At 39.7% G+C, this 13,970-nt stretch overlaps 1 protein-coding gene across 10 annotated transcripts in view; it reads left to right on the top strand.

Moving 5' to 3' along the window:
- The window catches only part of SIPA1L2 (signal induced proliferation associated 1 like 2), a 264,129-nt gene that overhangs the window by 177,619 nt on the left and 72,540 nt on the right, over positions 1-13,970 (top strand). For all 10 annotated transcript variants that reach the window (XM_064276677.1, XM_064276676.1, XM_064276670.1 and 7 more), the window contains 2 exons: positions 5,046-5,622; positions 9,461-9,735. In XM_064276677.1, coding sequence (XP_064132747.1) covers positions 5,046-5,622; positions 9,461-9,735 — 852 coding nt within the window. The remainder of the gene's footprint in view (positions 1-5,045; positions 5,623-9,460; positions 9,736-13,970) is intronic.

Raw genomic sequence — 13,970 nt, 5'->3', positions numbered from 1 at the left:
TCTTACCCCCAAAGTATTCTTTTTGTTGTTATTGTTATATTTTCCACGGTCACTTAGCTCTTTTCTATCAGAAATAATTATCTTCTTCCTATTTTGCCCCCTTAAAAAAGCCTAGCAGTTCAAAATGGTGGATTACACATTTCTTCTACCTTTCCCTGATCACTGCATCCAGCCCCTGCTGTATCGAGTAGCTTAATTGATACCAGCCTCCGAGTTGGATGATATGGACATTTAAGCTTTTCTTTTTAGAAGAAGTAATTATTGTCGTTTGTGAAAGTAGAACATTTCTTCTCATTCCAAGATCTTGGAAGTACTTAATACCACAAGGCTGCTGAAACAGGAAGTTGACACTCGCTTTGTTGGTTTTAGGAGGCCATGTAAGTGCCTCAGAACCAGACACTTTCTGACAAGGCTGCTTTTAGTCTTTACTTAATCATATTCTTTCCTAGAGGATAACTGCAACCACAATATCATACAGTCCGGGGTATTGACAGAAAGAGTGAGCCTTTGAGTCTAATAGATGTAGTTTGAATCTCAGCTCCACCTCTCATCATGGGGCTTTGTGGGATTTATTTTGTTCTGCTGAGCCTGCGATTCCTTGTCTTAAAATTGGGGATCATAGTACCCACTTCAGAGTGTTGTTAAGAAGGATAAATAGCATAAATTATACAAAACACCTATTAGACTTCCCAGCACTTGTCAGCTTCCCTTATAATCTTAAAAAACAGTGTGGCAAATTCAGCTGTTGACTGGGGGCAGGCAGGGAACAGGAATGCACTTTGAGAGACTGGCGGAGACTCTGAAGACCAGCAAATGCACATCCTCCTAAGGGCAAAAGGATCAGTAGCCAAAGAAAACTAGTCCCTAAGTTAGCTGTTGCCATTTACATACCCTCGCCTCCCCCAGCCCTACATACAAGAACCAAAACCAAAAAACCAAACCCAGTGCCCTCAAGTCAATTACGACTCACAGCAGCCCTACAGGACGGAGTAGAACTGGCCCATGGAGTCTCCAAGGAGCGCCTGGTGGGTTCGAGCTGCCGACCCTTTGGTTAGCAGCCGTAGCGCTTAACCACTACGCCGCCAGGGTTTCCCGTACAAGAACAGAGTCTGAAAATCAGTGGTTCTTAGCCTTTACTGTGCTTCAGAGTCAGCTTTTTAACTGTTCTGATTTTCTGGGCCCACTCTAAAATATTCTAACTTCATAGAACTGGTGTGGCCTAAGTGTCTGCAAGTTTTCCTCCCAGTGTAATTCTTATACGTATCTGGGTTTGAGATCACTACTGAAAAAATAAAGGATCTATTCTGTGCAAATGATATGCTTAAAATAGATAATGTTGATGCAGCCATGGCGAATTGGCTTTTTCTCCTGGATCTCACCTAAAGAATGGTAATTATGAGAATAATCATAAATGAACCTTCCTAACAGTTTGGAAATTTTGCCTGCTATTTTTAGTCAAATAGAACATATTAAATTACTTTTTTTCTTTAGCAGTATCTATTTGTTCTGATCTCTTTCAGGTTTTCCAGTTATAATTAAATTACTAGAGGAGAAATGTTTTCAAAACCAGTGTTGGTATAGATCTTACATATAAACAAAATGGATTGCATTGTTTTTTATGATACAAGACCAAACCAAAAAAAAAAAAAACTAAACTCCTTGCTGTCCAGTTAGTTCCGATTCATAGCAGCCCTACGATAGCATGTGCCAATCATTCAGAGATGGAATCATTCACTGGTTTTTAGGAAACCACGTTGTTAATCACTGAATTGACATTTACTTATGAGATTCAAATGTAAAGTCAATACAGTGCCTCAGATTTTTGGAAGCGCCTCATAAATGTTCATATCAATCATGTTTAACAACTTAATCAGTATCCCTCAAGAAATCAGTAATATTTTTTTCTGGAAAATTGTAGTCAAATCGATTCCACAACATTTTATAAAGCTGTATTTGATGTGTCCTAGCACTATATGGAATAAGGTTGGAGTGTCCAAACTTTCCAAAAATACCTTGTAGGTCGGTTTCATATGATACTTCTCAAATTAAGCAAATAAGAAAATAAATTTGTGAAAATAATGTTTAAGGAAATTGTAAAGTACAGTGCAAGTTGTCTATTTTCTAAATTGCTGTGTCCGAATCCAGGGACCTGTTTTACAGAAAATTGGACGGATCACACACATCTCAGGCCAGTCCCCGTGAATGCTGTTTCTCTCATGAGCTTTTTGCAGATTCTCAGTGGCAGAGATGCCCAAACTCATGAGGACCTGCAGGACCAGTTAGTGAGGACATGTGCCGTCACAGCCCTCAAACCATCCGTGGGCTGAGATGACATCCTCTAATTAAAAGTGTGCAGCCTAATAATGCAATCACCACCTTACGCAGGTAGTCTGAGGCATCATCATGCATGCAGCTGGATTCTTCTCAAGAAGTGATAATACTGGGTCTACCTGAACACAGAAAAGATAAGGCAACATCCCCAAGGCTTTTTGTTACATATTATTTTAGCCTAAAATTTTTAAAAAGCAAATTTAATAAATTGCCTGCCTCTTTATAAAAGAACCTTTGAGTCGTAGCTAGCACTGTAGAACTAACTTGGAAGGATTTATGTTTGTTTATGCTTTCCAAGATACACTCTTTGTAAAATGCATGGCTCAGTACCTGAATGAGAAGACTTACTGTCTAGGCTTGGTAGCTAGAAGTCCATTAAAAGTTGGGAGATCTCTCTAGAGAATGATGATTTCTGCTTTAGAAAATATAATATGTAGCCCCTTTTAATAAAAATTAGATGACGGTTAATCAGTTATTAAAATAACGATTGTTTGTGATAAGGATAGTTTCATCCACACAGGAGGCTTTTAAAGATGTCACCGTTTTAATCTCTGTTTACAGATAAGGAAACAGAGGCACTGGGAGATTGGGAGTAAGTAGCTGAGAGTTGCTCAGTATGTGACTGAGCTGAAATTCAAAGTAGGGCCTCTAACTCCAGAGTCTGTGCTCTTAACCACTTTGCTCTATTGTCTTGACCACCAGGTTTTACTAAAACCCTTTCGCTTGTGTATTAAGGAATGTCCATCTTATTATTTGGGGGCAATAACAAATGAAGAATTGGAAGGGTGAGTTTTGAATGAATCCACAGGATCTAAATCATCTGCTCCCCTTACTCTTAATCAATAGCAATTACTGAACAGCCGCTGCAGACCAAGAATTCCTACTAATCCTGCATCTGCTCCGGCTGATATTTTCTATATTAGGAGGCAGAAGGGTTTTATATTTCAATCATCAATAAATCTATCAAATAATTAGGGTAAATTAAGGACTTCTAGAACATATTCCTGTTTCAACCCAGTAGAAATTCTCTGAGTGCGTAAAAAGAACATTTCTTCTAACCTTGACTCCAATTGAAGAATTAAGGATTATATAAACTTTCATAACCAGGGCTCTAACTAACCCCCATCCCTAGGATATAAGAGTAGCCATGCCTACATTCTGCTACCTTTCTTGGAGATCTTTGATCTGATATGCACGGGGTTATATTTTATTGAGCAGGAATATAGCATATATTGTAAAAAAGGGGATGTCCAATTAGATAGTTAACGCCTGTCCTTTGGGGCAAAAAGAATTGCCTTTTTAAAAACTGGAGACACTGTGTCTCCATCCTTGGCAACTTGTATCATCCCACAGGATTGAGAAAAGCCAAGAATTGAAACTCCACATTGAGAGCAATATTTGAGCATTTTTGGATATAGGAAATTTTTTCCTAATGCTTTAGTGTAAGTGAGTAGCTTGAGATCTACAGAGTTGACTGGAAAAGCTGAGTGCCCGTCCTAAGGGTGGTAGTGAAAGGAGGATGGATCAAGTGTGAGGTTGGCTCCTACAGCTTCACCCTTTTATGTTGAGGGCACAAGTCAAGTCTCCCTCCCCTCCCCCAGTTCAGTGCACACACCACCATCCAGCACCATCCAACTCTGTTGTTCGTGGCTCAGTTTGCTCTGTCTGTCCCCAAGGGAAGTGGTCCTCCCTTTCATTCCATTCATTTAGGGCCCCATCCCACCTGTCATCCGCCTCTCCGCTCAGTGCCCTGCAGGTAGTTAGCTCTACTTCTGAGTATATAGTTAAATGAAAGTTGAGAGAGATTTGAAGACTGTGATTGTTTTAGAGTCTAACCAACCATATTCCAGAAAAGGAATTCACACCTGACAGGAAAAATGTAATGAACTATTTCCAGTCTTTAATTCACCTCCTTCAGGATTTCCACCATGATGGAAAAGAAGGAACAATTGCTTCCTTTGTTTATCCTAACAGTAAATATGAGCCTGAATAGATGTGGGATTAGTAGGAGTTCTTGGTCTGCAGTGACTACTCGGTAATTATTGTTGATAAGAGTAAGGGGAACAGATGCTGTAGATGCTATGGATTCATTCAACACTCACTCTTCTCATCCTTCATTTGTTAATTCATTAATTCACTCTTTATAGTTGATCTTATTTTTTTTTTTTAAATAAAGGGGACTTGAGACGACTAAAAGTGCTGTCTGATATAGGGGAGCATTATTGGTTTTGTTAGATTAAGATGGCTATTATGATCAATATACATTTGATTTCTTCAGTCCATAAAATCTCTTAAAATCTTTCTCCCATAAAACCTTCATGCAGATTTTCAAAATGTCATCAAGTAAAGCAAGCATGTTCTTAAAAAAAAAATGAAACTTAAAAAATTTGGTCCTGTCAGTATGATAAGGCACAAACTCAGTTCTGTGAGAAGGGTTACGTCTTTCTCAGGGATCGCTAGCCACACAATGAGAGAGTGCCAACCTGGTACCACCTGGGACTGCTTGTCACGTCCCACTGTGGATCCATTACCCTTGTTGACTGAGTTTGAAACAAAAATTTTTAATAAAAGAAATAAAAAATCTTGGTATGACCAGAAATTAGGAGAACAAGAAGCTACATGGGTTGAGTTGAAACCGGGGGTATGTGTCAGAATTTCTGAAGGTAAATATTATGGTATCATAGCTCATCTCGTTTCTCTTTTCTCTTTCCCAGTGTTGGAGTTTCTAGATCGAAAGATGTGCCACCGTTTGGTCCACCAATTCCCAAAGGCGTGACTTTTCCAAAGTCAGCAGTATTTCGGGACTTCCTCTTAGCCAAAGTGATCAATGCAGAAAATGCAGCTCATAAATCGGAAAAATTTCGGGCGATGGCCACGCGAACGAGGCAAGAGTACTTGAAAGATCTGGCAGAGAACTTTGTCACAACTGCCACCGTGGACACCTCTGTGAAATTCAGTTTCATTACACTGGGTGCAAAGAAGAAGGAAAGAGTAAAGCCAAGGAAGGATGCACATTTGTTTAGCATTGGCGCGATCATGTGGCATGTAATAGCAAGGGACTTCGGCCAGTCTGCCGACATCGAATGTCTTCTTGGAATTTCCAATGAGTTCATAATGTTGATTGAAAAGGATTCCAAGAATGTTGTATTTAACTGCTCCTGCAGAGATGTTATTGGATGGACATCTGGATTAATGAGTATCAAAGTGTTTTACGAAAGAGGAGAATGTATCCTTCTATCTGCAGTGGATAACTGTGCTGAGGACGTACGGGAAATTGTTCAGCGATTAGGAGTAAGTACCTGTTTTGTGTTTTCTGCCACCCTGGTTTCTTCAATCCCAGACTCGTGATCATTTTCACTATGGAAATTTGACCATTGTTACAGCACTTAAGGAATGAATTAACTAATATGGACACAGAGCTTAATTTTAAATGCTGGGTCCTTTTGAGCACTTGCTGAATACATAAATGGTAGAAAAGTCCCCGTTATAAATTGTTTTTGGAAAAAAAAGTTAAACCAACTTTTGAAAGATAATGTTGGGATATGTTTTTGTAGTATTTGAAGCAAAAACAAGAGAATTGTCTACATACTATATGTATTTGCGGAGACAGACAGGAGAGCACCTTCTCAGAGGGTAATCAGTAGGAATAGAATTGCTGTTGACAATAGAAATGATTAAGTCTTACTTGCAGATTCAACTCTGGGCAAGTTTATACAACAGATATATATTGTTTGTCATTAATCTTCCAGCCACAGATTCTCATTAAGTTAGAAAAGCTAAAAAAAAAAAAAAAGGCTTAAACAAGAGATTTTCTTAAAATATGGTTTTTAGTACAACACTCCTACATTATATCCACACTGTTTAACAATTGTATGTCTGCTCCTAATTTTAACAAACTAAGATTCTGGTTCTAGTTTGAGCGTATACAATAGGAGCCCTGGTGGTGTAGTGGTTAAGAGCCTGGCTGCTAACCAAAAGGTCAGCAGTTTGAATCTACCAGGTGCTCCTGGGAAACACTATAGAACAGTTCTACTCTGTCCTACAGGATCGCTATGAGTTGGAATTGATTTGAAAGGCAACGGGTTTGGTATATATACACACACACACACAAGTAATAAAAGCAAATCAAACTATTTCCTTTTTTTTTTTTTTTTTTGTAGTATAAGAAGAAAGCATCCTTTGGGAATAAATTTCTCCTGGATAAAAATCCCCTAGGAGGATGTGTTATTTCATTAATTAGAAAAGATTTAGTCAACTGTGGATCATGAAAAAGGAGAAATTATATTCGTTTCCTGACTCCTTTCTCCTACTAAATATAATCTCCCCTTTGTTATTTAAGACCATGTATAAGAGACAGTAAAATCAAGTCAGTGTCTGCTAACCTTAGAAGAATGATATCATTGTTTACAGACAGTATTTACAGTAAAGAGCCTCAGTATGTTCAACAGTATTAATCAGGCATATGTGTGCAAACCTAGATAAGAGTTTGGGAACAATTATGTGAGTAGTTTATACTTCTAGAGAACTGACTTGGAGTTGTACTTGTGAGTCTCAGGATACATTGTGTTTTCTGTAATATTTTTAATACTTTTTTTAAATAAATCTACTGAGTCATCATAATCTGTGATCCTGAAAGCACAGCACAACCCAGTGCCACGTCATTAACTGGTACAGAGCACCTTGCACGGCCATTTGCATTTCATAGGTATATGTAGACAGCCCATTTGTACCATTAAGTTTGTACCCAAGACCCACATGACTGTTACACGTTTGCAATTTCATGGACCCAATCCTACCATTTTCCTAGATCAGTGACTGTGTTGCTAATGTGACCAGGGTGCCTCATGTGTGGAATATATTTGAGGAAAGTTGTTCTGTGGCTAGGACAACTCGTAATGCAAGATACTGGATACAAACCAACCCAAAGACTATTGAAGGAGTTAGAATATAACAGTTAGTGCAAGGTAGTAATAACAGAAATGGAAGAAAGAAAAAGTAGTAGTAGAGTTACTGGGATTGAGTTTGGCAGATGATAAAGTCAATGTTCCTGTTTTGTGGTGATGGAAAGTAAAAGTAAAGGTGTCCAGGAGACAGGTAAAGACAAGGAAAGGAATAGGAACATATGCCTAGAAGAAGTTGACTTCATGGAGGATGACCAGTACAGTTTCACCGGGCCCTGCACTGAAATGGGCCTATGCTTGGCTTAAGACTTTGCTGTCTGCCGTCTTGAAATTGTTAATGCTTTTTGAAAAGGGACTCAGCATTTTTATTTTATACTGGACCCCACAAATTACATAGCCAGTCCTGGGCACAGGCATGGGAGACACCATTTTCATGATAACTGAGCCCGTGAACATATGTGAAGAGCTTAAAATAAATGGAAAACATTGTCCTTCAGACTCAGCCTTTGGATGATAAGAAGCAAGGAACAGAGGAGATAAATAGCAAAAGGTGAAAGTGGGGTAAGTGGCAGGTATTGGAGAAAATAAGCAGAAGAGACTGGCAAAGCTCAGTCATTCATTCTCCAGTCTAATATGGGTATTAAATTTCAGCTGAAAATTGCATTTGTATTTAAAGCAGGTAAGGCACATTTTATTTGTAGTCTTTTGGCGAAGCAGCTTAGAAAACAGTTGAAGAGACATAAAGAAAAAATTTAGTCATGTTTTAAATGTAACAAAAGTACTTTTTCAACAATTTTAAGTGAATTCAGTTCATAAGTTTGGAAACTTCAATCTTTCAAAACTTCCCCACTAGCTAAGACTAGCAATCCCTTCCCACATTTCCTTAAGCCCCAAACTGTCATCTCTATGGGAAGCTGGCTCAGGTCCTGTGCACTTGCGGTAACCATGGAGACAGCAGACATGGTGATGCACTGAACCCAGCCCCATTCCCACAGCTGCACTTCCAGCCATAGGTTTGATTAAATGGGTGTCTGTGTAGTCAGAGCGTGCTGCATGGATATGGAGCATTTATTACACTGAAACTTGATACATTGGCTCTGTGCTTTCGGGGATTCGTGTATGATGCCTTCTGACTTTAAATTTCTCACAAATAAGTGATGTCATCAAATCACACCCATATTTTTTTTTCATTGCTTGGGAAACCGCGCTCTCTCATGGAAACAAGTTGCAGGTGCTTTAGTGCACCGAGTGGGGCACAACCACCTCGCTTTTCCCACTGCTCCTTTCTGTGGTACTTTCATAGAGTCATTTTGTTGGAAAAGGTGAGAGCACTGGTGCCACTCCTGCTCAGGTTGTACCCCGGCCTCTCCCTGGAATTTCTGGTTTGATGATGACTGGCCTGTTTTGAGAGCAGGAAGCCTGTAGGCACAGGAGACTCTGCTCTCTGCAAAGGCATTGCCTGCCAACTTTCCTCATCAACAGATGACAAAAGAACCTGTTGATTACCACACAGGTAATCGGAAGTTCCCTCACCACTTCCGATGAAAGTGCAAGTGGCTGGAAAGGGCTGTCCCCAGTGCTAATGTCGGGCACAGCAGTTACAGTTTTCTTAAGAGTCCAACCCCCTGCTGCCCTGCCTGGGCCTCAGGGCGTGTCACTGAAGTGTTAGCTGAATCGGGTGTGGGCCATTGGTTTAAAAAACGAGTGCATGAAATGCCTGTTAGGTTTTAGTGCTGGATGAGTGAAAGTTGTAATGGTTTCCAGTGTCCTCGCATTTTTCCATTGCTGCGTTCCATTTAGACAATAGAATTTGTCTGTTTAGGAGCCAAGTAAATTGCCATAAGCAAGGAGAAGAGAGAATTATTGGTGCCCATCTTAAGCTCATGAGCTCGAGGTTGGTGACTGAACAAAAAGCAGGATACCTGTATCGGGAATAGATTTGCCTTGGAGAAGTTAAACCATAGTTTTATTTTCATCATTTTCTTTGTGCTTGATGGCACAGCTAATTATGGTGACCTCTGAATTTAAATATGTCCTGTCTTTTACTTCTACAGTTTGAAGAGAAGGACAGAGGGAGGGTGAACACCCTTTAAGGCTGTGCTATCAAGTGGTGTGAGAGCCCAGGAGAAGAGCAGTAGAAGCAGAGGCCCATGTGTGCACCTCTGAAACGGGGCACTCATAACAGCCTGAGTGGGAAGGGGATCTTTAACAGTATCCTTCCCTTTCAGATAGTGACAAGAGGCTGCGAGACTGTGGAAATGACCTTGAGGAGGAACGGGCTGGGCCAGCTAGGCTTCCACGTGAACTTTGAAGGAATCGTTGCAGATGTGGAACCTTTTGGCTTTGCCTGGAAGGCTGGCCTTCGCCAAGGGAGCCGCCTCGTGGAGATCTGCAAAGTGGCCGTAGCCACTCTGACCCACGAACAGATGATTGACCTGCTCCGGACCTCCGTGACTGTGAAGGTGGTCATCATCCAGCCTCACGATGATGGCTCACCCCGAAGGTAAGGCATGAGAGGCTACAGCGGGATAGTCAGGGCCGGAAGCAATGCTTGCTTCTCCAGGGCCTCTGGAGCAGAGGGGTGTCCTTATGGTCACATGGATCTTCTGCCAGCCTCTTTGGGACATCAACCATTAGAGCAATTCAAAAGATCTTAAAAATCGAACAGAAAAGTTACTAATGTATGACAAATGATGAAGTGTAATTCTCTAAATAGTTTAATGGAAAATTGACCACATAAAAGCTGAGCTAATATAACTAAGTTCATTTGGGTCATCTGGACCAGTGATGCTTATGTTTAAGAGATAGTATTCTCTATCATAGCCCAGCTTTTGGCAAATTAAATACTTTTCTCTACACAACTAGAATCCCTTTCTGTAACGTGAAGTCACTGGTTAGTAACAGGGTATTTAAGTGCTTGGTACCTGTATGTATGAAAAAATATTGGAAGACTAAGTATATTCTGTGTGTTGACTGTTCTACAAATTTAAACTTAAGACACGTTGACTTGTGTTTAGTTGGGCCTTGCTTTTATTGGTCAGGGCAGTAAAACCTATGAAAAGAAATGGCTAGACTCGGAGAGCTCAGAGATTTATAGGTAGAGGGTAGGGCCCAGGATGAAATTAGGAAGCAGTACTTTTCCATTGTTAATAGAAAATAATCATGCTCAACATCAAGAAAATATTCGACCAAAAGGACAAAGAAGGCTAATTCAGAACACCATCCCTTCCGGCTGGGCGTACTGCTTGGTGGTAGAGGGGCCTGGCAGTTCTATTCAGAGGACATTTCCACTATCTCCATCTCAGGGTAGAACTCCTTGTAGGCAGCCTCCCGAACTAAGAGTGAGAGAAAGTGTGCGTGGACTGTAGGTGAGAGCTGTGTGATCCTGGATAATTCACATATGCTCTTCTAAACCTTGCTTCCTATCTGTCAGGTGCATTATAATAGTGCCTACCTCATATAGTTTTTATGAAGATTGAATAAGATTGTATATGTAAAGCACCTAGCACCTTTCTGACATAATCATCTCTCCATACATTTTACTTAAGAAAAAAAAAAAAAAAAGACAAACGGAACTTTAGGATATTCAGTTCATTTTCTTCCATATAAAAAAAGAAATTGCCGTCATCCACAGATAGCAGTATTACTGCGCTGACTTTCTGGGCTTATTCCTGTGGTACCTGAGGGCTGTCTTCCTGCTTTCTTCTTATTTTATTCACCATCTGCAGCTGTGCTGTCTCACAGCATGGTCTGTGAGGCTGGATATCTTCTAGATCTGTACTCTCCCATACAACACCCACTGGCCACATGTGCCTGTGGGGTACTTGAAAGTGGCTAGTGTAACTGAGAAACTGGGTTTTTCATTTTAACTAACTTGAGTTGAATTAGCCACGTGTGGCTAGTGGCTACTGTATTGGAGAGTGTAGCTATAAAACCATGATTTCCTTTTGGAAAACAAACCAGTGATATACCATCTTTCTCTCCAGTTAATGTACAAAATTTTGTGAATTTCTGTTTCTCTTGGTTTTCTCACCATCTGCTCCTAGCCTGACTTTCTGTGGCCTTGTTTCCAATATTTGCCCAATGTGTTTATGAAATAAAGGTTAATGAACTGGAATTCCTCCCCAAAGTGTCAGTTTCATGTCACATGAAATCTCCCATATGTTTCTTGTTGCTTTGCCTGATTCTGTCCCGTTAAATCCATTTGCTCCTGAGTCTCATGAATCCCACGTAGTTGTACAAGGACAAAGAAAATAAAGATGAAAAAAAACGAGACTTAGAAATAATAGAGGCAAAGCCTTTAGGGAAAATATTTTACAATAAATTTTAAACCAGTTATTAGAAATGTTTCCATGTAATAAGTTTTATGTCTTCCTTTAGTAGAAATATATGTTTGTAGCTCTGAAAATGTTATAGTGAAAATCAAGTCCTTTATCTGTATTAGAGGTTGATTGGGGCCCGTTGGTATAGTAGTTAAAGAGCTCAGCGGCTCACCAAAAGATCAGCAGTTCGAATCCACCTGCCACTCCTTCGAAACCCTATGAGGCAGTTCTATGTCCTATACGGTCACTATGAGCCAGAATCAACTTGGCGGCAACAGGTTTTGGGGTTAGAGGTTGATTACTAGTATAGAATTAGACAAAAATGTTACTATATTCTTCCTTTGGATTAAAAATAACATTCTTACCTTTTTTTGGTTTTGGTCTACTCTTTAGTAAAAAGGAAACCCTGGTGGCATAGTGGTTAAGTGCGCTGGTGGCTAACCAAAAGGTCGACAGTTTGAATCTACCAGGTGCTCCTTGGAAACTCGATCGGGCAGCTCTACCCTGTCCTATAGGGTTGCTATGAGTCGGAATCAACTCGATGGTGACAGGTTTGGTTTGGGTTTGCTTTTAGTTTAAAAAAAAAAAAAGCTTTAGAGAAGTCTGGTTAATAAAAACGGCAATATTATCATTATGTTTGGTATTTAAAACATGATTTAAGAAGAGAGTTTCCTAAAAAGACTGAATTGGTTTTCAGCTAAAACAAATAAACCAAAACTACAATTTAAAAGTCCCAGCTGTTAATCATTTGATCCCTGGACCTGTTTTACCTCTAAGGAGTGCTTGTCACCTGCTGAAGCCTTGGTCTGCACAAAATTAAAATCTACATTTTAAATGCAAATTCTCTTATTGAAACTATTCAGAATATTTATTTAGAGATTTTGCCTTGTTTCCTAAGATTCCCATTAATGCCATTTCCTGAAAACAGAGGTTTTCCTCCTGATTAATCAGGAGTACCTGCCGTGTATGTTTTAACCTTAGCCAGAAGGATTAGAACGATTTGCCTGGTAGTAACACTCTGCATATGACCATCACCCTCCCATGTCTGCAAATCAGGAGGGTTTTACACCTAGCATGTATCATTTAAAACTCTCAATTCGGTCTTCCCATTTTCTGTGAATTTATATATTTTTAAATCCATATTTTTGTTACTTTTGGGTGTTTTCTACCTGTGAATGCCTGGGTGCCCTGATAAAAGTACTTGCTGTTGTCAAGCATTTTCCCCTTTAACAAATTATTCTTGCAAGAACAGTTCTTTGCTTTAGACTATAAGTAGGAAATGTCAGGTTAAATTTTATCCGTGCTCTAAGCTGGTTTTGCTTTCTGTGTTGATATTTTTAAGAAACTATATGTGGGGCTGAGAGGGGTAACGGGCAGCACTTGACTCATTTTAAAAATTAAAATACAAACCTTTTAAACTAAATACTGGTTAGTACCATTATCCCTGTAGCAAAATATACAAGGATACGCCTCAAGCTAAAAAGACACATTTGATTTGTGGCATGGAAAATGACCACCATGTTCTTTTACAAAGTAGCTCTTAGTGCTTTTTGGGGAGGAAAAAAAAGTATTCATTTGAATAGACTTGTGTGTGTGTGTGTACATGTATATATATATATTTTTTTTTTTTTCTTTTAAGCTCTTTAATGTTAAGATCCATGGCCACAAGGGCTACAAAAGTAGCCAGATTAATGAATTGCGAGATATTTTAGTCTTTACAAATATTATGAATAATGGAGTAAAAAATGCTCCAGTTCATGTTTGTCATTTATTGACTTGATTTCCACCCTACAGGATATCAGTGAGAAAGCAATTTGACTTGGGGCCCATCTGCTCCTGTCAGCAGATAGAGAGGCCTGTCATTTGATAGACTTGCTCTGGTTGTCCTCAGGTCAGAACAGCATTTGGTGATGACTCAGGAGATTGCTGGATTAAATGAAGTCTTAAATAGAGAAAGTATTTATGTTGAATCAAAAGCCACCACATTTTGAAGCTCCTTTCTCAAGCCTAAGGGTGATGATAGTTCACTTGTCTTTAGGCTTGAAAGGATTTTTAGTTTTCCTTGTTGAGTTCCACAGAACACTAAGCACGAGGGACTCCCCTTTGGGAATGCTTATTAACTAAACTCCTGCTGGCACTGGATTCTGGAGTGAATTCATATAGATTGGAAATGAGTGGCAAGAAGCAGTTTGGGAATAACGCTCTTCAAATGGAAATGAGGTTTTAAGGGAAGCACGTTGTTTCCCAAGCAGTCAGTCTCTGTGGCAAAGATGAAGAAGAGTTGGTGAAGACACTTAATTAAGATCTTTCTTATTTTTGAAAGGGTGGTACCCAGCCACCAGTATAGCTCACTCCGAGCCTTCAGAGGTAACTGATACTCTGTCAGTGTCATTTCAGGGAAAGCACATCAACTCAA

Source organism: Loxodonta africana, chromosome 25 (assembly GCF_030014295.1).
Source record: "Loxodonta africana isolate mLoxAfr1 chromosome 25, mLoxAfr1.hap2, whole genome shotgun sequence".
Classification (NCBI taxonomy): Eukaryota; Metazoa; Chordata; class Mammalia; order Proboscidea; family Elephantidae; genus Loxodonta; species Loxodonta africana.
Note: the sequence above shows the minus strand (reverse complement) of the source record. Positions and strands in the feature narration are given on the sequence as shown.